The sequence below is a fragment of the Semicossyphus pulcher genome, unplaced genomic scaffold (assembly GCF_022749685.1).
Source record: "Semicossyphus pulcher isolate SPU_LCO1_2020_fin unplaced genomic scaffold, fSemPul1.0.p SCAF_3, whole genome shotgun sequence".
NCBI lineage: Eukaryota > Metazoa > Chordata > Actinopteri > Labriformes > Labridae > Semicossyphus > Semicossyphus pulcher.
The window spans coordinates 15,761,069-15,788,344 of record NW_027211704.1 but is presented as its reverse complement, the minus strand read 5'-3'; the positions used below and the strand labels follow the sequence as shown (position 1 = coordinate 15,788,344).

Below are 27,276 nucleotides of genomic sequence, written 5' to 3'. Positions count from 1 at the left end.
GTGCCAGGTACCAAATTTGTGAGACAAAGAACTGTTAGCCTTAGGGGTTGCTGGATGGATGAACTCATGTATTAATTGACCAAGCCCTCTTACCTCTTATCCAACTGTTAAAGGCTACCTGTCAAGCTTTATTCTAAGATAAGATACGATAAGATAAAACTTCCCATTGCACATAAGCAGTTTATAATAATAACATTAGCATCTTTAAAGCTTTAAATTCTGAGACAGAGGTCGGAAAATTAAGTCCATACATTTCTAACTGCTGAAATAATAACTGTGTCAGTTAGATTTTATGAGCCTTAGCTAGCTAGCTAATTTAGCTAAGGTTGACACCATACATTAAGTTAAAAAAACGATCTCCAGCTTTTTTTTATGAGTTTTTTATGTCTGTTTTAGAAGGAGAATTCTGTAGACCTCTTAGATATGCTATTCATAGCTAGCTACATGATTATGATGGAAGACTGAGGCTAAGCTAACATGTCACAGGCAAAATGTCACGCACTAGACAAGGTTAAGTGCATATTAATAATAGTATTTTTAAGTATGATGGGTTGAAATGTAGCTAAGCTAAAAAAAAATGTTTTTGAGAAAACTTATCGAGAGTTTTCAGGGTTATGTGATTTACAGATTTTACAGGTTAGCTACCTGAGTTTGCTGGAAGACTGAGGCTAAGCTAACAGACCCTGCCAAAAAAAGGGTAGCTAATCATAAATGGCAGTGCCTGTATTACAGATATGATAAGGTAAAATGTAGGATCAGACAATTATTCATTCTCCGATAAGGCTTTTAGAGTTAACTCATGTGTAACGCTGTCTTGATTGGCATCCGGACTTCTACACGGTGCACGTGTCAGTCATGAACAGGGATTTTTTTTAATGTAACCTTTTACCCCACAAAATAACGAAATAAGTTAATCATGTCCTCCTTGGCTTTTGAATTAACGCTCAGCTAGCAAAGGTTAAAGGTTAAGCTACTTAGCCAGAGTTGCTAACCATAGCACCTTATGTTACAGCAGATAAACACATTTCCTTCCTTACACTTCTAACTTTGTTTTAAGAGGGCTAAAAGCCACGCTCCAAACTCTTAAAAGGCAGAGTATCGTCATTACTTCAGCACCATGTGCACAGCTTCAGCATGTGACGATAAAGCTTTTTGCCATACTGTTGCTACCTACCTACTCGCATTAAAAATGACTATAATTGTGCTATATTTTAGTAAGATAGGACTGCATTGACAGAAATCACCCTCCGCTGTTTTTTCCATCAAAGACAAAGTGTTGATGAAGACCGCACAGCCGAGTCATTTGTTTTATTTTATTACACTTTTACGTAATAGCTCTTCCTGTTGTGGTCAGCACGGAGCAGCCAGGCAGAGCTTTGAGGAAATGAGATGAGAAGGCTGCTCATTAGAGTCTCTTCATCAACCCTCTGCCCAGATCAAAATCAGCATTAGGCTGAAATCCCAGGGGCTTTCCCATGGAAACCTTGGCTGTGAGGATAAGGCCAACAACAGTGTTGCCAGATCTCCAAGGATTTGCTTTCTAATCTTAGTGTGATCTCCCACTGTCAGAGCGTAATGCCAAAAAGTGATTACAGAAATGCTTGCTATTCTTGGTGTGAAAAATACTCTCTGTGAATAAAGACAATACCGACAGAGATTGACATTTTGTAAAGTTTTATACTGTTTTTTGCAGTTTCTTTTATAATGGGATCATTCAAGAAGTGACAGGATACAATCAGGACTACTAAAGGAGTATTATTTAAGGTGTCTACTTCAAATAGAAGAGCCCAACCCCAGAAAACACAACACACACAAACCACAAAATAATTGATTAAGTTTGGGACCTAATGATGCAGGTACGAGTCAGATGAGACAGTTAAGGCCTCTAAACACACACAGGCCTTAGTTGGTTTGAGGGATTCAGTTAATAAAAGAAATCTGACTTAGGCCTATTATAAAAGAATGTCACAACAGTATCCAAAATGTGACTGGTATTTAGTCTTCCCACTTGCACCCTGAAATGATACGGCTGAGCTCACAGCAACAGAAATGCTGGTGACAAGATGTTTTTCTGAATTCACTGAGACACAGTGCAGGCTCTCTGTAATGCGTTAACCACCGGAGTAGCTGCGTGATGGGCAGGTCACCAGCTGCACTGCAGCCACAGAGGCAGATTAGTAGTGGGGAGGATAACAGCTGCAAATTAAAACAGCCCCCTGATTGATTTCTTTCATAAAGAGAGGGCACTGTGACTGCCCATAGGCCGGGCAATAACGTGCTCGACCTAAAGTAACATTTGGTCCAACCACGTGTGGGGAGAGACAGCGAGGTCAGATCATGTGACCTGAGGATCCTAAATGTGTGGTAATGGATGTAAAACAGAGTTTTGTAAAGAAATAATGTTGTTTTGAAGAGAGCTCAGTGTGTTATAATCTGAGGTCAGCATGGCCATGTATGGCAGTGATAGGCTGGGGCAGCGTGCTTGACTGTCGGCCAGTTTACAGCAGGCTGGATGGATATAGGTAGTGTGTGGAGCATCACGCACCAGTCTGACATGTGTTTAGCCTTCCAGTGAGTCCGGCTCTCCGCTCGAGCTTCACGTCTGGGAAACTAGTGCGAGAGCCCAGAATTATGAAACAAAACAGTTTTTTGATTTCGTCTAGCGCATGTCGGTTTGCGCCTATTCAAATCCGACTCGTCTTTCTCCCTCTATAATTTAGGGTTTTGTTCCACTTGCAAATCACCGTCACTGTCTCTGCCACTTTATACAGCTGGGACGCTCGGCTATGGCAGACTGGAAATCAGGAGTGTGATACTGTCGATGCTGGCGCTCTGCCAGACACTAACGATCTGCAGACATTTCTCATTCCAGCTGTATTATGACGACAAGGTTTAGGCTGGACACAGGGAGCAAATAATAACAGTGATACAGCTGCAAACACATTATGATATATTACCTATTGTTGATATATCTATAATGTTTGCATGGTTCTTGCAGTCAGTCTCCTCACTAAAGCACAGCCCCTGTGATCAGACCGTGACTGCGTGTGGCATCTCTGATTCACATTCCACAAATAGTTTGTGCTTTAAGGAATGTACACACTGTCTGAGGCGATGCCAACTATGTATCTGAAACAGTGTCAGTGTTTATTCAATTTTCTTTTCCATAGAGATTCTTCTGTTGGTTTTCCTTACTGTAACTACGGATCTGATCCTGATGCGAGTGTTTAAATCCTTTATTTCTTACATAACACGCCGCTGTGAAGCCCTCTGACACTGTAAACAATAGTAGTAGTTGTATACATTGAAGAATTGTAGTGTCATTGTTAAGGCACCTCCTTCTACAACTACACAGTATTGTGAGTGTAATCTATACCTGCAACTTTTATCCATCTTTTATCTATACCGCTTATCTTAAGGTCGCAGGGGGCTGGAGCCTATCCCAGCTGGCACACTCTGGACTGATCGACAGTCAATCACAGGGCTGACGCATAGAGACCAATATATAGATGTATATATAGATGGACGACTCGTCTCCATCTGCTCCCATTGTACGAAATTGATGCCAAAATAGCCCCTGTGATAGGCGCTGCCATCTTGCGACGGTGACGTCATTTGCAGCCAAAGACTGCGTAGTAGAGATCCGTGGGTGAAGCGGCCGTAGCCACTTCCGCTAACTAAAACACACAAGGATCCCGCAGGCCGGAGTCTTTAACAGCGGAACAGCTTCTTGTGTTGGTCTGAGGTTAACGTTCACTGGTATGGAAACTTCAATGAATGTAGTGATTGTTTTAGTTACGTCTCTTCTCGCGGATCGTCCTCCACTCTGCTAATCTGGAACTGATCGGCTGCAGGAGCCCTCCTGGTCAAGAGAGCTGTCAATCATCCTTTTTATAGCATCAAATAACAAATAAAAAATAAACTTGGACGAAAAATGAACACTTGGACGTAAATCAGCATGATAATAACTAATTATAATGACAGAAACCATGTTTGAAAAAAATGTATTTGCCGTGTATTTTGATTTCATAGTTTGACTCATGTCCCATCTGTTAACATGGAGGAGGCGGGTCTTATGAGCTATACTGCAGACAGTCAGCAGGGGGCGATAGAGAAGATTTGGCTTCACTTTAAGGGAGCTGTCATGTCTATGTCAATACTATGATAGAGACAGACAACCTTTCATGCACACATTCGCACCTACAGGCAATTTAGAGTCACCAATGAACCTAACGAGTCTTTGGACTGTTGGAACTCTACACAGGGCCCCCTACGTCCCGACTGGGATTCGAACCAGGAACCTTCTCGCTGTCGACAGCGCTAACCGGCAACTTATTATAACATGATTTATCAGCCTATTTTTTTCTAGATGGCTGGACTTTAAAGGAAGGTCACACAGGGTTTTTGGCAGGTAGATGTGAAAGGCAGGCTGGCTGGTTCCATAGTGTTACTCTCCTTCACATAGATGGATTGCCTCCCTCCTCTAATCGTCATGAAAGCAAACACGTGGAGATTTAGGAACCTAAAGATTTGGTTAGGCATTACCTCCCTCCTTGCTCTCAGCCAGAAGCTCTTCTGTCATGAGTCTGCTCCCAGGCTGTATTTGTCTGTCTGCTCTCCGCACATCTGCCGCACCTCTTCGCTGTCAGGACAGATCATACAGCACAGCACCAGACACACACAATATTAAGTAAGTTACAATACTGCTCGGTAAGGCAATCGTCCCCTTCGTCCTCCTCATTCTCCATTGCGGACAACACAATGTCTCCACCACGTTAGCATCATCATCGCTGAAATTAGCCACCTGTGAATCGTCACCACCATCATCCACGACAATTAGGATAAAACGGTCCATAACCCGTTTCTCAGTTCAACACACTATAACGCACAAGCTTACTGTAGGGGAGAGTAGGTATCACACCGAATCGATTCGACACTTAGAAACTGCTGCAGTAAATCATGTTTATGTTGTCCCAGAATTGCAATCAGGTCTGGCTATACGAACAATCCAGCCTACTGTTTTTCTTAATCAATCAATTTATTTTCTACTCTAGAAGATATCACAACATTGTTCATAAAGAAAAGGAAAGGGGTCAAAATACCAAATTCTAAAGGTGACACCCTCATTTATTTGGTTTGGTCTGAACTGAAAGGTAGAATAAGAAGGATTTTTCCTTGCATTTTGTCAAAAACACATTCAAACTGGGCCCCTCCTCCTGGGCTCCTCGTGACCAGAAGCTCACTCTCACTCTCTCGTGCGAGAACACGCCCACCCCGCCGAGCTAACACCGACAGCATCACGGTTACCGTTACGCAAGCAAGGTTAGCCTGTCCTACCCGGTTTGAGGCACCTACCTGTCTGACAGAAAGAAGGCCAACTCTGCATCGCTCTTTTGCCATGTTCGCTGGTCTGAATGGGCCCCACGGAACCACAACAGCGTCCCTCCTGAAAACGTCCCGTGCAAAGCAAAACAACAGAATAGATGCAGAGGGAAGGGTCTCACAAGGGTCTGCACACACACTCACCAACACACATGTAGAGAGGCCCATAAGTGATGAGTTATTATATTATATTTGTGAAAGTCTATATTTTATTTTTCTAGAAAAATCCTACCTTATACCTTTAAGTTGAAAACATGTAGTTTACTTTTACATAAGACAAAGAAATGTAGAAAATCCTCGTATTTGAAAAGCTGAAACTAGATAATGTTTGTCATTCTTGCTTAAATTTTCTTTACTTAAATTGTTCTTTTTGTTTTTTAATGTTGGAGAGATTGAATGTGAGGGAAGCAGCCTGTCAAACAAACCTTTATTTAGCACTAGCAGATGCTGGTCGTGCATTGTTATCTACAAATCACAGATTTGACTGATCTCCCCTCTCGGTGGTCAGAAACCAGAAATCCTCAGCCCATTTAGTGGTCAACACTCTGCATCTTTTTAAGTGTGTTCCACTGGCCTGTGTTTTCTGCGTCCTGTTTTTGTGAATGCCGTGCTGCATCTGTTATGCAAATGCTAACAAGCCTCACGTCACCATGGAAACTATCAGCTGAGCTGTACGCCGAGGTGCTGCAGTCTCCCCGTGAAGAGATCTGCGTACACTCTGTGCTGCTGCCTGCCCGCTCATGTGTGCGCGTGTAAGTGCTAATGTATATGTGTGAGAAAGAGGGGAGAGAGGAGACAGGCGTGAAAGAGGCAAAGAGAGAAAGCCCTGGGTTATATTCCCTCCTCTCGCTCCCGCTCATGCTGCATAGATGGACCTCGCTGTGTTTATGATCATCAGTGTGCAAATCCTGTTGCAGTCATTTGCTCAGATCGCATGCAGCTGCCTGTCATTGTTTGCATTCGCCGCCATATACTGTGACAGACAGCTGGGCCCGCTTTTCTGTCTCCTTTTAATCTCACTTTTGTTACAGCATCACTGAAAGTTCACATTTCACTGTAAACACAAACACACAATGTAAACTCAATGTATAGTTCTTTTTCGCTCTGCATTGTTCGGCTGTATCTCAAAGGCAGCTGCAATGGAAGTTGTATTTTTGCACACAGGCCTCAGAGCTCAGGATGAACGCTCGTCTTTTAAAGGTTACATCCCTCTTAACTGTTGTTGCTGTAAATGTCACACTCTCCGTTTCTTTCTTTCTCCTCGGTCGGAAAACAGAACTAATTGTGTTTCCTTTGCTCTGTTTTCGACATAGATCGTTATTACACAACTTCACGTTAAGATTCATTGAGGTGCTTAAAACAAAAATAGGTCACATCTTAAGTTTCCTTCCTGCCTGTTGCCTCAAGGCCCTTCAGTGCCTGTACATCTCAGCTGCATACATTATACACCATACGCTGCCTTTCAAACATCACTTTTCTCTCGGCCTCTCTCTACATTATGCATCTCTGACCTCGCCGTTCATCAGAGGGAGAGCAGGGGTCTCGGAGTGCTGTGGTCTCTGGAGCGCGGGGCAGCTGGACAGAAATGAGCAGTGCTGGGAGACATTTAGCCGTCCGTCATTGATGGAGGAGACGTACTGTACGCACACACACACACGCAGCTGTGATCGTTGGTGGTCAGGCAGGAAGCTTCATGGTCAGCCCTTCCCCTCCTGCTGAATCATTTAAGAGGCGACTCTGGTGCTCAGCAGGTGTTTCACTTCTACAGAATGAAAAATGGATGGTTTTATGTTACACCGAACATCTGTGTTACTGTAAGTGTGTAAGAGGAATATTCTTAGATCATGCCTTAAGTCTAACTTGACTTTTCCCTTTCACGAAAAAACCCCAAAAGCAACAGATCTTAAAGGTGGGCTCTGTGTTTCTGCCTCTGTGCATTCTGATTTCCATTGCAAATTTCTACACGAAGCCGACTGTGTTGAACAATCTTCTGTTACAACTAAACATGCTCCATCATCCATCACTTAAGCAGGAATATTCTCCTCTTCAGACAGAGATGGATATGACCCACACATGCACTAAGCAAAGCCTGAAGTATCAGTGTGAGAAACAGGAAATGGTACAGAGGGAGAACCTGTCAGGCATGAGGTGGCGCAGCACTTTCTATAATTGCAACCTGGTGAATTTGCTGCCATGGATACACGGAGAGGTGGGTCTGGCACACTGGGACCAGTTAGGATGCATCTAGTTTTGATGCATTAGCACTTTCACAGGTACACAGAGAGAGGTGAGATGTTACAGACCAGAGCGACTCTGCTACCATGATGAAATTGTCTTACAAGCTGAAGAAATACATTGAAAGCTGCTGCTGATAAACTGATGTAAGTTCATCTCCTAAATGACAGACCAATCAATATATGACACGCTTGTCAGCCATCATTTTGGAAACTGAGAGTTAAAAAAAAAGATTGATGTCACTCTTATTTTGTTGACTATCAAGCTAAAGACACAGCACCTGGTTAGCCTGGCATAAAGCCTGGAAACAGCTTGCATGGCGATGTCTAAAGTCAGCCTGATGAAATCAAAATATTAGCACCTCAAAAGCCCAATTATTAACAAGCCAATGTTTTTAATCAAGAAACTGGCATTTTAAAATTATGTTTTTGTAAGGATGACACAAACTGGATAAGATGTGTTGATTTGGCAGATCCATTTGGTGTTTTTGTTACATCTTTTTGAGCACAACCCCTGTTTTCTGTTCATATGCTAAATTAAGCTAACGACATCCTGGCTGTAACTCGGTTAAGTGTAGCCTGCTATCTATCTTCTCATCTAACTCTCAGCAAAAAAAAGTGAAGTAACATATTTACCAAGATGCTGAACTTAAAAAAGTGCAAACCATTGTATGCTAAGCTAAATCAGACAAGTACAAAAAGTAGCCTTTAGGGAAGAGCCAGGCAAGCTAGTTTCCTGTTTCCTGTTTCCTGTCTTAATGCTAAATGACATCCTACTTAGCTCAGTTTTGCAGGGTAGCCTATCAATCTTTTCATGTAATTCTCGACAATTATGGCATATTTTCCAAAATATTGAACTAAAAAAGTGCAAACCAGGGTATGCTAACCTAAATCAGACAAACAAAAGGAATCTCGTTAACATTTGGCATAGCATGGCTAGGCGCTTAACCCGTTTCTCGTCTTCATACTAAACATCATCCTGGTTGTAGGTTAGTTGGATGTACTACCGTTAATCTTCTCATCTAACACTCAGCAGAAAAAGAAAAAAAGTTTTTTACCAAAACATTGAACCAAAATCCGTACAAACCAGGGTTTGCTAACCTAATTCAGACAAACAAACGGACTCATTTGTTAACTTTTGGCATAGCATGGCTAGCTGGTTAACCTGTTTCTCATCTTTATAGTGAATTAAGCTAACGGCATCCTGGCTGTAGGTTAGTTCAGCGTGCTATCTATCTTCTCATCTAACTCTCTGCAAGAAAAGTGAAGTAACATATTTACCAAAATGTTGAACTTAAAAAGGTACAAACCATGGTATGCTAAGCTAAATCAGACAAACACAAACACTGTCTTGTTCCCTTTGCACAGAGTAAAGTAAGCTAGTTTCCCCCATTTTCTTTTTTTATGCTAAATTAAGCTACAGTTATGGCATCCTGGCAGGAAGTTAGTTTAGCGCGCTAAAATCTTATCATCTAACTATCAGCCAAAAAAAGTGAATTAGCATAGCTAACAAAACGTTGTTAACTCTTGTGTTAAAGAATGCTATTATATTTACCTATATGAGAGCTGTAAGACACTGTGCAGGAGTAATGTGATTACACCTGAGCCTCAGATCTACCTGTGCTGAACGTATTCAGATGTCTTGTGCTGAAACTTTAGTCTACAACTGATATGACGTCATACAGGATTATGAGTAGCCCCCAGGCCTCTCCTGTTTCAGCCCAGGTAACTCTCTAAACTCAGTGCTGACACCCAATCGTGTCACAGGAGCCCGGTGACATCTGCTCTTTATGGTAAACATGGAGCAGGGCCGCCGGGGCCACACGGGCGGGTCACCGGAGACGGGGAAATTAGTGAACGTTACTTAGCTGTCAGCAGACACCAGATCAGTAATCGGGCCTGAGATCAAACCATGTGATAGGGATTTGTAGCCATGGAGATAGGAGGAGGGTAAATATCAGAGCTCGATGACAAAAAGAGATACTGGTCTCTTTGTAACAATGTCTAGTAAAATGTCACTGGACTTACTCTTTTCCTGAAAGTGACTTAATCATATACTTTCATCTCAGAAGTCACTTTCTCTGATAGAGGTCGTGACCTTATATGTTTCTTTGATGATATCCTCCGACCTCCTGTTTGCATCCTGCTTTTAATCTTCATTAAAGCTATAGTGGTCACTGATTCTCTTTCGACCGCCTGTCTGTCTCCTGATGATGATTACTTCCTCTAATTGCAATTAAACCTGACTCGGCCTAGTCTGATTGACGAGTTGATTACACCGCCAAAACCTTCCTCTTCTGGTACTTATCCTCTTATGTAACGAAACACCACGGCACCCGAGATAAAAGATGAAAAAGAAACAATGTTTGTGTTTCACACGATGCTGCCAAATGGTCCATTTTCACAGAGTTGGTGGTGATTCACCGTGATATATTCTGTTCTTTTCTTTCGTACGCCTGCCAACTCTGCTGCCTGTTTCAGCGTGAGAACGGACCATAGCAACAAGAGACAGCTGGAGCTCCAGCCGGCGAAAAACAAGCTCCAAGAACAAAGCCAGATTTTGAGTTCTTGTCATTTTCAGCTGGGTGTGATGTGTCTTTTCTGAGTGAAGATGTGATCGTGCTGTGAGCCATGATATATATCAGGCCCACACATAAACACCCACTGTATATCAAGATGGTACATCTCAGGAACACATACTTACTCCATTAGTGCGGCTCAGCCACGCAGAGTGTGTGTTTTATTTTTCCTCTGCTGCGTGGAGCAGAGCCCACTGAGGGGTCCCACAGCAGGCACGCACACACAGACAGGCACATGCTGTGAGGAAGACCTGCTGTCTCAGACCCAGCGGAGTACAGAGGTCGTTAAGAGTTCAACTCAAATCACCTCATCTGAAGCTGTTTTAATGGGCTGCTGTAAACAAACATTGTGGTAAACACAGAGAAGTAAAGTCACACATTACCTTGTCTCTCTATGAAACTATGTAATGTTATGTATGAGAGGCATGTTATTTGATGAGTACATGCTGCTAAAATAAAGTCTCATAAAGTTATGCGATAAATACCACAGGTAAATATGAGCAGATTGGTGTCGACTCAACAGCAGCTCTTTCATTCATCCAACAACAAGCAGCACTTTTTTGTGCTTCATCATGAACATAAGCTGCTGTAACTCTGTACGCCTTTTACTTACTGATACTCATACTCTCATCTGCCATCATAAACAATTGTAAAAGTGTTTATTTTCTTATTATTAGATGATTAATGAAAGATGAAACATATTGCTTCTAAAATGTTGGCCACTGAAACCTTCCAATCCACGGTCGAAGCTGTTTAATACCAGAAACAGAAGAATAACTGCTGATTAAATGATCCCTCTTTATTTCTTTTCCAGATTTTTAACACAACTTTTCTTTTTTTTGGCTGACTGCCGGGTTCAGCCCTACTCATGGGTCTGTATGTGACTGAGTGAGTGAGTGACGATACTTTCAGAGCCGTAGAGAGAGAGAGTTGTGACATCGCAATGGCGGATCATGGAGCATATTGGACCTCCACTGACGCGACTCTCTGTCTGTACGGCTCTGGATACTTTGTTCAGAGAGTAAGCGGGGCTGCTCCTCCGCTGCTCGTCCGCTGTCCTCACCTACGTCCGCAGCGCGCACCTGCTTTCAAACACGTTGTCATCGGCCTCATGAGGACAGTCCTTGTAACACATTGCCCACAAAAGCGCACATTGACCTGATGCGGTCAGCCACATATGAGGTTTTGGCTTTTGATTTTATGTATAGGACAGCTGAAGAGAGACGGGAAATGATTTTGGGACGACATGCACCAAATGATCAGCAGACTGGGAGTCAAACCTGTGATCAGCAAGTCGAGGACTGTACATGGGACGCCTGCTCTACCAGTTAAACCTGGCCCTGAACGCACATTTTCTAACTTTGTCAAGTTAAACTATAAAAATTTAAAATATATTTAAATATGATGATCTGTACTTTAGAATATCTCAGCACTCTGTGGAGCCATTTCATGAAAATGTATGCTCTCACATCATCATGATTTGTGTAACCCCACTGAAATTGAGCCTCACTTTACACACATATTTCCATAAGTACTTCCTATTATTAATGAAATATAGATAATATATATATAAATGGTTGATATGCATACTGTATGTATTACACATACATACAGTATATAGAGGAAATAAATAGCATAAAGGACAGCGGTAACCACTGGAGAAAACACATAATATTATAGTAATACATCTGCATAAATATATCGGTCTCTTAACACCCATATTACTAAATATAACTTTTCAACATGGAAAAAAAGACGGCAGCAGAAGTGTGCTGGTTTGGAATCAATAGTCGTACATCATGAAGGTCAAACGGATCTATAAGCCTCCTTTGCTCTGCCACTACAGTCGCTTCTGTCTGATATTTTATAACTTCATAATCTTGGATCCGTCTTTCATTTCATGCTAAAACTGATTTATAGGCCTTTCTAAACTACTCAGTGGGAGAGATCTGCAGCGCTCCAGTAAAGCAGACACAAGGCAGTTTTTCCAGATTCCTCAATGTACACCTGATGAAGCAGGTGTTCCAGATGTTTCAGATTCCGAGGTGAAAGGCCAGTGGCAGAAGCACGGATGTTTTATGAGGGAGGACTGACTCAGGGCGGCGGCACAGGTTCGTACATCATCTACAGGCGAGCGATCCATCACCCTACTCTGACACTTTCTTATTTAGTCCTCATTTTTCACACGCCTTTGTTCTTTTCCTCAATCTCTCACCTTTTCTTTGACATTCACGGCAAAAAAAAAAACACCCACGTCCTCCACAAATGTGAACTAGGAAACTACAGTAGTTGCAAACTGGCACATACGAACGCACCTTGATTTATATTAGCAATTTGCCTTTTTATGTTTAAGTCTTTAAATAAACTTAAAATAATGTTTAAAAAGACTCGCACATCAGTGCACTGACATCGCTCTGCGTCTGCACCCCTCATCATGTCAGCGCCACCTTCACACCTCTGAAAGGACACATGCAGTGTGTAGCCGCGAGCTCAGTAATCCATCTCCCTGTCTCCATCTCAGCACATGGCACAGGAAAGGAACAGGCTCCCTGCTACAGGCTTAAAGGTGGGACAGAAAAGGTGTCCAGGCAAGGTGAAACGAGGCGAATGAGTCAGTGAGAACATCTGTGCAGCACACAGGGGGTCTTGTATGCTTAAAGTCGTTCCTTATCTGGTTTGAAAGCAGATGGGAAAAGTAAGTCTGGGGCAGTTCTGTAATTAGAAACTGTTCATTGGAATGTAATAATAATTAAAACACTTGTTGTTATAATTACTCCTCTTTTTGTGCTATCTATTTACAGCAATTCAATATTTTTCAAAGCTTTTTAATTTCCAAGCTTGTTAATTTTGGGCATGACATCTTTTGCAATGTGAATGAGAAAATAACTAAATATTATAATGCTTTACCAACTGAATTACACTAAAATTAGCCTTGTTACCTAACCCAGAATGCTACATGAATTGAATTGAAAGGATTCAGTGTAAAGAAGACTGAGTGATTGACAGCTGACCTGTGGATGATCTCAGTCCCTCCTCCTTCGAGCCTTTGTCCTGCTGCTTGTTCTAGAAACAGGAAATAGTCGTTAGTCCTGCAATTCTTTTGACTCAAATCTGCTCAGTCTCTTATGCCATTTACATCTGTAGTGTAACAGTATTACATGTTATTTATATCCAAGCTGGATCAGGCATCACAAGCTCAAGCTGTGCAGCCAAACATTGATGGAATCATCAGAACTTACTTCAAAATTCTGGTTGAGAATCAAATCTGCAAAGATACTCGATATCTGAATATGTGAGGCTGAACTTTGGGAAAAGACATTTTGAATATTTCCATTTGATGGAAAAGTGCAGCCATAATAATAATTAAAAAAAAGGACTTTCAATAATGAGCTGGAGCAACACAAAACAGAATACATAATATCGTCAGTGTGGATTTGAGAGGACAAGTCCGGGCAGTTCTATTTTTTCCTCATGTTAACAAATCCCATACAACGAATAGCAAGTTTATTTTTCTGTGGCCACATACAGCCCATTTCTTGTGCCATTAACATCGAATGTGTCACATTATGGCACTGGGTGATGTGTTTTTAACATGAAAGTAGTTTGAGGTGAAGCACTGATACCAATACTTCCTACTGCTGTAAAATGTCGCTCGTCCACCAAATCCCCGGCAGAAAATAGTCCCAGAAGCTCTGTAACAATATAAAAAGTGCGGCACCATGCCGTTTTAGGAAATTCCTACGCCGTTCAAAATACTTAACTTATATATTTGTGGCCCGTTTTAAAAGATGAGGAGAAAACAAAAGTGTATATTAAGCGGTTCATTATCACTAGAAGAGGGCAGCAGGTCACATTAGTTTTACTGCACAGTCGTCAGTCCCTGTGTGGAAGTTTCCACAAAATGACTGTAACTCAGATGAGGAAGTGTTTACAGCTGCTGAGGACATCTGTCATTTCCTCTAGTGAGAATGGGCTTCTCCACTTTGTCTCCTGGCAGTGTAATTCCATCCATCTTCCCATTGGGCTCTATTAAAGACAGACGGGGCTTCCCACAGAGGGAACTACAGCAGACTCTGTAGGAGGGAGGTCAGCTGTCAGCGCACACGGGCCACAAAACATTTATTGGCAAATCACAGGAGAAGTAGTACAATAAGAGGATTAGAGATGCCACCTTGCACTCAACATGCCCACAGAAAATAAAGTGAGTGAGTCACAGTGTGACATAATCCCTCTATTGATTCAGCACTTGTGGTGAAAAGGGCAAATCCAGTTACGACGAGCACAGACCAGAAATGAATCAGCATTTCACACAGCTTGACGCAAGGGAAAGCCCTAAATACGAGATGAACATATTTATTCTGGCGACTACAATGCCACTTTGTCTATCATGCCGTCTGTTCACATACCTATAAATGTCAATCGTGCGCAGTGTATTTCTGATTATTCACTTCCTACACGCCTAGTCTAAAACGGACTCTGCCTCTGTCTGACGTCTCTGTCACAAAATCTTGTGCTTTAAGCATCTTCAAAGCAAAAACACTATTTTTGACTGTATTTTGGCAGCAACTATGTTCAAGCAAAACATTGGACACTAATAATATCAGTTTAACAGTTTAACCTGATTACTCACTGAAGAGTTATTCCGAGAGAAATATTTTGATCGAGAGGATTCTATCAGTGCTGGAGTTGAGGAAGTAAATAATAGGCTATATCAAGTTGGATAGGCCCTGACATATCGTGCTAATGTGAGTGGCACATGTCTGTTGTGAGCTCGACCGGGTCAGTGCTGACGTCTAACACAGAAACATATTTAACCATATTTTGGTCAAAGTAGGATTTGTGGAAGTTTAGACACTTTATAATACAGATTGAAGCTTAACTAACGATACACTTTGGTACACTCTGGTCCCCAGAGGATGAATCCAACTCATGTTGGTGATCCCCATCTTGTCTTTTGCACACTCATCATGTTAACACATTTGGTTTTCAATTAAAGGAGCAGTTCGCCCCTGGAAAGAGCCACTGTCAGTCAAAGCTGGTGTTCTCTGTAATCGACTGAAGCAATAATATTTGAAATTAGCCCCATAGCTGTGGAGAAAGTTGTACAAACCATTCGCCCATTCTACATTCCTACAACACCCAGCATGCACTGGTCCCTAAATAACATTACATGTAAATCATCAGCTTATTAGCATTGTCCTTTTAAGCATGCTAGCATGCTGCCGTTAGCATTCAGCACAACCTCACAGAGATGCTAGCATGGCTGGAGACTCTCAGTCTTGTTTGCAACAAACAGTAAACAGATATTTAAGAAGTGAAATATGATGACAAGGTGTGGAGAATGTTTTGATGTATAATTTAATGTATGTTTACTGGTAAAACGTATCCCCTTCTATAACCCATGAATCCAAACTGTAGTCTACGTTTCTCTTCATGAAAACAAACGCTATCTGGATACACAACAGATAATTGCGGAGCTCCTAATCCTGATGGAACACCCCTTCTCTGAGGGACCTCCTGCTGTGTGTTTATTGAAGCCCTCCTTCCCTGTCCGTCTCTCCTTTGATCAGGCATGAAGCAGAACTAACCTTGTGTGGTAAAAGCAGTGTGAAAACTAGGCTAGCTTTATGGCTCTGCGGTTGGTCATGGCCCAGTGAGCCACTCACTCACACACACCTTTTCCAGGACAGGATAGCTTGCACTTCAGTCGAATCCTGTATTAAATATTCAGTCTCCTGCCTCCTGGTCTGTGGAGAAGGGAGGCCTGAGGGCTAATTACTGAGCTGGGAGTGAATACGTGTCTTTGTTTGTGTGTGTGTGTGTGTGCGTGTATATTATGCATGCGATTTTGTGTTTGTTGTAGATGAGTGCGTCAGAAATGTGTTGAAGCAGCAGCACTCTTGAGCAGATTCATATTGCGTTTATGCAAACAGGAAGTGGGATGGGCTGTCTCTATGACCTCAGTGCTTGTCAACAAGAGCTAATGAGGTAACACAACACTTACAACAACCCATTTTAACAGTGAATCTATGCCTTAATGTGCTTGCTGCATAATAAAATATACAGGGGATTGCATTCAGAACTTTTATAGGAACCATGAGAATACTCCTTTTGCACTAATTGTCTCTTCCTCACCTTCTGATCTGCTCAGCCTGGCAGCTGCATTAAGAAACTGATTTACAATTTCCTCATTTGTGAAACAGTGTCGCCCCCGCACACACAAATCATACATGCACTCTCACGGCACATTGCCCAATCAAGGAAACTCACAAGTTATGCTGCAAAGCACAGGCTGGGTTTGCCTAATTCCTGCTGTGTCACAGATTTGTGGACACTTCTTCCCCTCACTCCGTCTGTATATCTGTGGTGAGATCACATCCCTATAATCTCTTCTCTGGCTGACCCCGGTAAGCGTACTGCCGGCATGGGTGGGAGGGGGAAAGGTGAGTAAGAGGGAACATTTGATGTGAAGCTGGACATGTTGGGATTGCTCTTCAAACACAACACGCCTTGGTTCAGTTTCAACCCCGTCTTTTGGATTCAGCATGAATCATTAGCAACACTCTGGCCGGTCTGTAAAGCTAGATTAGTCTCTATCTGATGAGTGCAGTTTCCACTGGACAGTCCATTTTAGAGCTGGGGCTTAGTGGCCAAACTGCTCTGGTTTTGTCTTTTGAAATGATGCCCGGCATAACAATCCAATTACAGTGAAATACTTTTCCTTCTAACCTGGCTACTTTTGGGGTTTTCTACCTTATCTGAACTCCACAGCCAGAAAATAGTTGTTTTATTCCCTTGAGTGTGATTATTTAGTAACAAAAAAAAGTTCTTCTAGGTCATTATTTGAAAGTTTTCATCCATCACTTGGGTCTCGTGGGATCCAGACTGGTAGCTATGCTATTTTAGGGAAGGCTCTGATAGAGTTAAAATGTGTTGTCTGCACTTTAATTTACTCTCACAGCTACTGAAGATAAAATGCCTCTATCTTCTTCCTCCAGCACTCTCTCACCTCCACTCCCTTCTCTGCTTTTAGTCTCTCTCTCAAAAGGCCAAGGTAGTTGTACAAACCTTCACCTGCCAAGATTAATTAAAGCTTATGGCCACTGATTGGTGTCAGAGAATAATCCTGCCCTCCACTGGCCGGGGACATAGCCTCCACAGTGACCTTGTGTTGGATTTCACACTGACTCCGGGACAGGAATAATAGGCGTGGCACACCCACACATCCACAACAGTGCAGCCTTGTTAATCCCTCGTACTATGACCGAGCCCTATTGTACTCAGCAGATTATTATCATTAGCAGGTGGCTCAATGCTTCCGAGGTCTCCGGTAAGTCTGTGGAGTAGGCTTGATGACTGTGCACGGTGTGCTTTGTCAAACTCATGCTACACTCTGGATTGCATGTAGCTCTGGGCATTGAAGGACTGAAGCACGCTAAAAGAAATGGAGAGGGAGATGGTAGAACAAGAGTGGCAGGGGTTTTAAAAATGTATCAATACAATCTCAGACTCTCTCGTCTCCATGCTTCAGTGTCTCTTTCTGCATATATCAAGACTTGAAGGGAGAGAAAAAGCTTCCACCCAAGAGATCACATTAGCTGTGACCCTGTTTCTTTGAAACGCTGACATGACATTTCATGAATTCTTTGGAGGAAGTAGTCTGAAAGTTAAATGGGCCGTGAGCTAATATCATCCGAAATTGCCTTTGCTAGTTGGGATATCTGCGACGCAATTTAGTGTCACAAGTGGAACCGCAGCAGTTTGACATGTTGTTGAGTTTCTAATGGGATTGACCCTCTTCCTCTGACATTGTTAAAGCACTGTTTCACTTTGTGGGTGTTTTAACTTTCATCATGTAGTTCAGGGGCAGGCAACAGCTATCTTTAGCTCCACTGGTCGTCCAAGGTCACATTCACCCATTAACATCCCGATGTTACTCTATACAGTGTATGATCTCAGATGCTTAGTGTAGAAACATTTTGGATCTAGTTTTCATTGTATGTTGCAAGTATTATTGTGAAAATGAAAGTTAAAATGTGATGCAAACAACAGGTTCAAGGTAATGAGAAGCACCCTTGCACACACACACAAAACAGATGGCTTCAGAGTTATTGCATATTCAGTGCATCTTTTATCTTTTAGTCTAATCGTTTCCATCACGGCAGGGATGTGCTGATGATCAAACGTTTGCAGCCTGTCTCACAAAGATTAAAAGACTGGAGTGAACAGGAAATTAGTCTGAAGGCATCCATTTTTTGTTGGTATACATACCCTGATAAGATGTTTCCATTTGATTTTGTCACCTGACCTTCACACCCTAAAATTCAATAATGCGAGCTGTTTTTCAAAGTGACCTTCAAGAAAACTTCATAAACTATGGATTCCTGAACAGAACTCATAGTGGACAGTGAAGCTAATAGCTCTGGGCTAAGCTTTGGGCTTAATGCTCAGATCCACATACTTACAGTGGTATTTAAAAGATGCTGGACCCATTTCATCTGGGGACTGTCCAACACTGCAATTCCTTGAAATTGGCACAAGATGGGTATACAACACTGGGGTATATTCCTGGTCATTACTGTGTATTCTTCAGTATTTTCACAGAAGTTTTCTTTTCTGTTTTCCAGATCCTGGCAATTATCTCCATCCTCTTCATCGTCTTGTCCACCATTGCCTTGTCTCTGAACACCCTTCCAGAGCTGCAGGACACAGATGAGTTCGGCCAGTCCATAGACAACCCACAATTGGCCCATGTTGAAGCTATATGTATTGCCTGGTTTACCATGGAGTACCTGCTTCGCTTCCTCTCCTCTCCCAACAAGTGGAAGTTCTTTAAGGGTCCTCTGAATATTATCGACCTGCTAGCCATCCTGCCCTACTACGTCACCATCTTCCTGACGGAATCAAACAAGAGTGTGCTGCAGTTTCAGAACGTGCGTCGAGTCGTCCAAATTTTCAGGATCATGCGGATCTTGCGTATTTTGAAGCTGGCTCGTCACTCCACAGGTCTTCAGTCTTTGGGCTTCACTCTTAGGAGGAGCTACAATGAGCTGGGCCTGCTGATCCTCTTCTTGGCCATGGGCATCATGATATTCTCCAGCCTTGTGTTCTTTGCAGAAAAGGACGAAGAGGACACCAAGTTCAAAAGCATCCCGGCTTCCTTCTGGTGGGCTACTATCACCATGACAACAGTAGGTTATGGAGATATCTACCCAAAAACTCTACTGGGAAAGATAGTTGGAGGTTTGTGCTGTATCGCTGGAGTACTGGTGATAGCCCTGCCAATCCCCATCATCGTGAATAACTTCTCTGAGTTCTACAAAGAGCAAAAGAGGCAGGAGAAAGCCATCAAAAGAAGGGAGGCTCTGGAGAGGGCTAAGAGAAATGGTAGCATTGTCTCTATGAATATTAAAGACCCATTTGGCAACAACATAGAGCTCATGGATGTAATGGTGGAAAATACCAATGAAATGAAGGATAAGGTGCTTGATAATCATGTGTCTCCGAGTCACCCGAAAGGGACATCAAAACCCAAGTCACAGATGAGTCCCAGTAGTCCCGCCAAGACCCTTGAACCAAGTTACCAAGAGCAGGCCAAACCCTCCAGCAGTCCACAACATCTCAGTGCACAGAAACTGGAGGAGACTTACAACAAGATGGCCAAGACCCAGTCGCAACCCAACCTCAACAGCAAGGAAAAAGGGCCGCTGTCCAAAGCAACGAGGCAAAGAGATGAAATTGAGATGGGAAGCATCCCTGCTGAGGCTATCTCAAACACAGCTGAGGTAGTTACAGACATGAGGAGCATGTCTAGCATTGACAGCTTCATAAGCTGTGCAACTGACTTTCCTGAGAGCTCTCGCTACTCCCACAGCCCTGTCAGCAACACACTAGGGAAAGTCAGCACCAACCCCAGCCTGGAACCCACCTTGGAGAACGAGCATGAAGGATCTCAGGGCACCAATACACCCCTAACAGGACACAGCACCAAGTCCAGCCACTACCCTGACAGCCCCAGGGGTCTGCGCTTCAAAAACCCACAGAAAAGCCGCTCGCTCAAGGTCAACTTCAGAGCAAGGGAGGATTCAGGAACAGGGGCGCTTTCGGACAGCTCGTCAGTCCAAAGCCCTGAGGCGTCCATCTACACCACTGCCAGCAGCGGGACGCCCAGCAAGAGTCCGGAGAATTTACTGCCCAACATCTTCACATTCCACGATTCATCCATCAATAAATTCATTGACGCTGACACAGACGAGGAGGAGCACCTGCATGACGGCTCAAGCACCAACCCGACCCAAAGACTCCTGGAAAAAAACAGCCCCAAGTTTGGCCATCACTCCACCTTCCAGCAAGGGTCCAACCACACAGAGGGCCTGCAGAGGAAGCTGGGGAACAGCACACTGCCGATTGAAGGGCAGGACAACCATGTGGCTCAGGAACTACAGCCACTTCAGGGAGAGAAGAGTCACTCTAATGCTTAGAGATACGATAAGCGAAAGACCACATAAGGAACATACAGGAAAGGAGGAAGCAGAAAGGGAAACAAGAAGCACAGTGAACTCAGCAAAACTGATTCCCAAAAAATATGAAATGCACTAAAACATTTACAACACAAAATGCTTCTCCGATGAAAGTACAATAGTTGTGGACAATGTGGAAGACTTTTGTATTTGCTTTCAAATGTTTTCCTACCAAGGACTCCTGACTAAAATAATTGAGCAGAGGACTCTGATCAAAGAGGTTTTAAAATGGCAAAGAAAGACCGTCTTATGATTTTTACTATTTATACATTTGTTTTAGCCCAGGTTAGCATCTAACAAGTACAGCCTAGTTGTAGGAGTATATGATATCATTTTTATACACAAAAACCTATTTTTCTGACACTCCTGGATATAATTTAAAAGCCACTATAGCAAAATCAGTTCATTCGGTAGCAAACCACAAAGGGCATTGAAACGCGGCACTGCAAACTGGGGAACCCTTTCAGCTGAGGTGGATCAAATAACTATGTTACAGTGTGAAGGGGCTATATACATCTTTCTTTCTAAATTTATAGCATTACAAAGGCAACAGAGTGTTGGGAAATGTATGGTTTGCTCCCTTTAACTTTCTTCCTCAAAACTGGCCTTAGTTTATGTCGTCGCCCATGTTTTATGTTTGTGTTTGAATGAGTGAGAAAGAGAGACCCACAGACAGCACATGCATATAAAAGTGTGTCTATTGATTATATTTTATATACAGTATATTTATTGTTATGTTGTGTTCTCAGTCTCTTGTCTTAAGTGTGAACTTGAGGAGAATTTAGTGTTTCTGTCTGTCAAGTGTTGATATCATTTTACTGCACAGAAAACATTTAGAAACACAGAGAGACACTGTGAGGCTGCATCCATCTATGTCCTTCTCGTTCCCATTGTGCCCGACTGCTGGCAAGAGAGAGCACCTTAACATGATAATGATTTTTTATTATGAACACATGAAAAGAAAAAACTCTTGATTTTGTTTGTTGACTTATTCTGGTTGTTTCTAAATGTCTGTGTGTGTCCCTCAGATTGATTTTTTTTTTTTTAATCTGGTGTAAATCAAAAAGTCTTGTGTTCGTTCAAAAACGTGCTTAAAGGTGTTCAGGAGGAGTCATCATTCCTATTGTAGCTAATACTTTGTATAACATGCAGTGCGTCACTATAGCTGGAAAGACAGCACTGAAAATCAGAAAGATTTTCTGTGCTGAACCTCCAGTTTTGTAGGAGTGTTAATATTGTACATCTATAACTACAAAAGTAGAATATGACAAAAAAAACACATGTATTGTACAAGGTAAAGAATCCAAATAATTTATATTTTTAAGATATTTTCTAAAAGAATGGACTCTTAGACGAATATATTGTGCTAATGTCATAGTTTTGCATTTCAATATTAAGTTGGTGGAGTTGCATTTATTAGACGATATACTGAAGTAGATAAATATGTATCGTTTGCTACTGTAAATGTCTGTCCCTCTATCCTTTGTGCAATGTGAAGAACCAAAGAATTGTTCTTTCTGATGATGGTACATGTTACTGTTTTATCTCAAAATGTTAGAAACGAAAGCATTCCTTTTCTTAACAGCAGATTCTGACGTCTTTCAGGTAGCCATACTTGCTCATTTGGTACCGACATGTAAGCTGGAGGATTGCACAGATGCCAGGACTGGCCTCTGATGAAGGAAGCTGATTATCTGGATGAAAAGAGAGGAAAGAGGGAAAATGAAGAGACAACACGGCACTTTATTTATCATCGATTTTGAATAGCTAATTAGATTATTTACACACTGTGGATCTTGGCAAGTGGTTTCGCTTCCAGACATCCAAAACATTATGCTCATACGAGTTCACATGACATCTCTTACAGAATAAAAGCCCCCTCGCAGCTACGTACAGCTCGCCTCTTGGGCACACAAACAGCATGGAGGTACCTTGTATGTCTGTAGGCCACTATACTCTGCATCCGGCATTTCTGTACGCACCGGAATCCAAACATAGGACCAATCTGGGTGTTGATCGTCTGGTGCTCTCATGTCACATTAATCAAGCTAGAGCAATTGAATTATATTCCTAACTTTACAACATATCATGCAAGCATGCTACAAAGCATCTATTTTTAGTTGTGACTCTTTCTGCGTTAAAGAAACTTAAGTATTTACTCTTTATGGTTGTTTGCGATCTTTAGACCTAATATGATTTAGATATTTTTGTGCCTTTGCTTTAAATGAACGCCTGCCGCACGCTGAATCTGTCGCTGTGTCCTGTCTAATTGAACCTGAATGACCATAAAAAAACGGCTCGTCATAAAAGACACAGGAAGTGGGTCATCAAGCTGCCAGACTGCTAGTGATCGTACATATCCACACCTCTTCTTCTCATGTCTTTCCTTAGCACTCGAACGCCCCGTACAATTTACAAAAGGCCTGATAAACAAAAACAAACAGGTGCAGGCTCACTCAGCAGCGTCCATGAAGACTGTTTTCGGGGATGGTTGAGATGACTGGATGGCTCACTTTGGATGCCAGAAAGTCCTGGAAGACATAAATAAGATACTGCAAACATACTTAAGCCAGTCTTTCATCTTTTCTCCTCCTCACCTGTGGCTCCAGTCTGCTCCAGCAGAAGTTATTGTAGAAACTGGATTTGGGGCCTTAAAGTCTGTCACATAATCCCTTTATATCACTCTCTCCCTCTTTTCTTCGAAAGCCGCACACATCTCAGCAAGACCGAGCACGACCGCAGCAACTCGCGCCTGAACCCGAGGTGCTGTTGCTGCGACGTGTGTGGTCACTTCAGCTGCCTGCTCCTGTGGTGCGAGAGTGTGAAATGTAGAAGGTAAAGGAACAAGAGGTGTGTGACAGGTGAGAGCTGATTACTACCGACATCCGTAATGACTGCTGCAGCACTCTGCTCCCAAACCCAAAGACCTCTTTGACACGGACAAGATGATCACTCCAAACATTATTAGCGAGTCTTTTTTAGAAGGTGAGAGTGAAGCATCCCCTCAGGCAGGAAATATCGCCATCACAGACAGATGATGCACTGACACTGATGGGGTTTTTTTTATATTAAAGCCTCGTGCTTAAGACTTTTGTGCAGAATGACAGTGCAAAAATGTCACGTTGGGCTTAGGCATCCTTTTGAGGAAGTGTTAGTTTCTGTGATTCTATAAATATCATCCTGGGCATGCAGAAGGGAGGGTCTCTGCCAGCAGGAAGAAGGCTCAGTTGCATCCGCGTCTTTGGTCGCATGGTGTCACGTGGAGTTCTGAGGGGCAAACTTCGTAACCAAAGAATCTGGAGGGAAAAAAAGGGGAAACAGTCAGAGTGTGTGGGATTTGTAGCAGCCCGGCCCTTAACGCTGCATGGTGATGGGATAACGAATGTCAAACTGACAAATGGTGATGTGACTTCCGCCACTGAAGGCATTAGAGACAGAAGCAAAGGCTTGAAAGATAAAAGAGGAGGGTGCTTTAAACAGTGAAGGGAGCAGATTCATTAACATTCAGTCAGATAGCAGTAAATACAGACAAATCTGTGGAATTAAGCCTCTCATCACAGTGGACTTACTCCCAAACAAGCCATAATCAAACGGTTACAACTCTTTCCTCCGTTGGGTGAATGTTAACAATGTTTTTTCCCCTTATTTTCTGAACTGCACTTTATAAACCATGCACATAAAACTGTCTGCATACATACAAACATAATGGTCCAAGTACAATTTCCAGAAGCACAAGATACAATGTCCTTTTCTTTAAGCACAATAAGATACAATAGAGGTTAAAGCCAAATGCAGACACACATGTATTTTCAGAAGCGTCCCCTTCGTTCAGGGAGTCATCACCTCCGCTCAGCTCTCACTCGTCTGTATGCTGCCCTCACCGCGTCCGGGGAGATGTTTGTTTTGTAACGTTTCATACTTTGTACTAGTCCACTTTGTAGAAAATGATCTTTGTGGTTCTTTGTTGTTCAACGCATGTAGCGCTATTAAACTTTGTCACACAGAACTTGTAAATATTATCTACAGTAAGAAGCTTTAGGACAAAGTCTACGATCAGAGATTTTAAAGCAGTTTCTCCCTTTTACTGACTGATGCTTAATAAAAGACAGTAATCCAGAGCTGGTGCTACAAGTCTCGCTTTGTTAACTGATGTTTGTTTTTTTATCAAAGCACTGAATACATGGAACAGCAGTGAGATTGTGCAACGACTGAGTCTGTGGTTTGTGGATGGAAACTGATACAACAGCACCCTCTAGTGTCCGGCTGTGTGTGTGTGTCATTGTGCTAAATCCCCACAATGATTGACATGCGTGAAGTTTTAAATCCCTGTTTTTATGAAGTAAATTAAAAGAGTTAAAAAGAGAACTTTCTAGATTGACGTAAAATTGACAGATTAAGTGCATAATGTCTAAGATGGGGCTGCAGCTGGGTGCAGTGGGGAACGCTGTCGCCTCACAGCTAGAAGGTTCCAAGTGGGCCTTCTAGTGCATGTGTGGGTTCTCTCTGAGTACTCTGGCTTCCTCCCACAGTACGTCAGCCTGTGACTGACAGGCGATCAGTCCAGGGTGTACCCTGCCTTGTGCCCAATGACAGCCGTGATAGACTCCAGCCTTCCTGTGACCCTGAACAGCATAAGCGGTATAGATAATGGGTGTTCAGGGTCGCGGGAGGGGCTGGAGTCTATCCCAGCTGTCATTGGGCGAGAGGCAGGGTACACCCTGGACTGATCGCCTGTCAGTCACAGGGCTGACACACAGAGTCAGACAATCTCTCACATTCACATCATTGGAGTCACCGATGAACCTAACAAGCATGTCTTAGGACTGCGGGAGGAAGCCAGAGTACCCGGAGGGAACCCATGCATGCACGGGGAGAACATGCAAACTTCACCCTACATCCGAACCAGGATTCAAACTAAACCAGGAACCTTCCAGCTGTGAGGCGTGTGCTTATGCATCATGTTCTCCAAGAAGACCGAGTGATGTCTTTAAATCTTGTTGTTATGCCTGGTTTACAATCCAAAACCCTAAAATACTGAATTTCAAATGATACTAAACAGAGAGACGCAGCAAACTCATTTAACAAGCTAGAGAAAAAACAAATGTCTTTTTTTTTCTTGATAAATGTTTTGAATGATAAATTATCAAAATTGTATCTAATAATCTGTAAATCTATTAACCCATTCATTGAATTTAACTCTAACGTCTGTGTCTTGGTTAAACACTGAACGAAGTCTAGAATAAAACAGCTGTTTCCTTCAGAGGTTTGACCTCTGACCTTTATCCACATTTGAACACTGTGTCTCACGATAATTTAAAAAATAATCTCATTAGACGTTTTCTATTTTGGTTCCTCGGCATGTTTCTAATCGGCTGAAACTGTTATGATCAGTACAATTCTTGTCCAAAGCATGCTGCACATTCCCCTTTGTTATGTTTCATTACATTATGCGACGTCACGTTTGAAGAGGCTTACATCACAGTCAAAGCCAGTCACAACTTTAAGCTTTTTACAAAACACAAACAGTCTTAACTTTCACCAGGGACAACCTCTGCAGGTGCAGCAAAAACCTAAAAAAAAGCAACAGCACAGAACCCCTAAAGTTCACAAACACAGTAAAACATCTAAAGATCACGATCACATTAGATGTCAAATGAAAGCTGCAGAAGAAAAAAGGAGCACTCATCAAAAAAAGAATTAAAGAAGAATGTATATTAGGGATTTGTGCACTCGTGCTTCAGGTTTATCACCTTAACGTTTCGCTCAGAGTTGGATAATCCCCCTCACATCACGGCTCAGGAATAACTTTCTTTAACAGATGAAAGGAATGTCGACTTAAAAATACACTTGTGTAAAAGGAATTCACTGTTGACTGTAGCCGGGGTGGATATCTTACATAAAAGTCAGACAAAGCTCAGAGGAAAAGTTATGAGTTACTTTTTTACATAAGAAAACAGTTATTGATCCTTTTCAGGCGACTCAGTAGTACTAGTAGAAGAGGAGTAGCTAATTGACCAGATGTTGTCAATCTATTGCCTAATTTATTTACACATTATTAACAAATTCAAAGTGTTTGAGAAAGGCAGGGACTGTGTATAAGGGTATAAAGGCCCTAATGTAAATTACACATTCACAAAAAGCTATCAAGGCAACAACAGTTTCAAGAGCTTGTTTCAGTTACATCCACCTTGAAGTGACACGACGACCTGGAAAAACCTACTGAAAGAATTCTTGGTTATTTCTCTTCACTATGTTTTAAACATTATAGGTCACTCCAAAAACAAAGGAACAATAATTAGAGGCTCCTGATGTCTGAACTGTTCTGAATGTTTTGATGTAAGGGAGTCACAGAAAAACTAGAGCTATAGAATATTTCTGTCTCCATATGTTTGAATCCGTGTAGGCTATCTTAAGTGACTCACCTGTTTAGGTCATAATACAGCATACATATACCTCAAAAACCTGACAGCAAATGTAATCATTATGGGATCTATGTTTATATCTTCCTCATCTTTACGATGTCAAACATCGGCTAGAGCTGGGCTTGTGTGTTATCTTAAT

General features: G+C 42.3%; 1 protein-coding gene across 1 annotated transcript in view; it reads left to right on the top strand.

Annotated features, from left to right (window-relative positions):
- Positions 1-20,727, top strand: part of LOC138605586 (potassium voltage-gated channel subfamily B member 1-like) — a 37,568-nt gene extending 16,841 nt beyond the window's left edge. Inside the window, exon 2 of the mRNA XM_069677946.1 lies at positions 18,823-20,727. Coding sequence (XP_069534047.1) covers positions 18,823-20,676 — 1,854 coding nt within the window. The 3' untranslated portion in view covers positions 20,677-20,727. The remainder of the gene's footprint in view (positions 1-18,822) is intronic.
- The last annotated feature ends 6,549 nt before the right edge of the window (positions 20,728-27,276 follow it).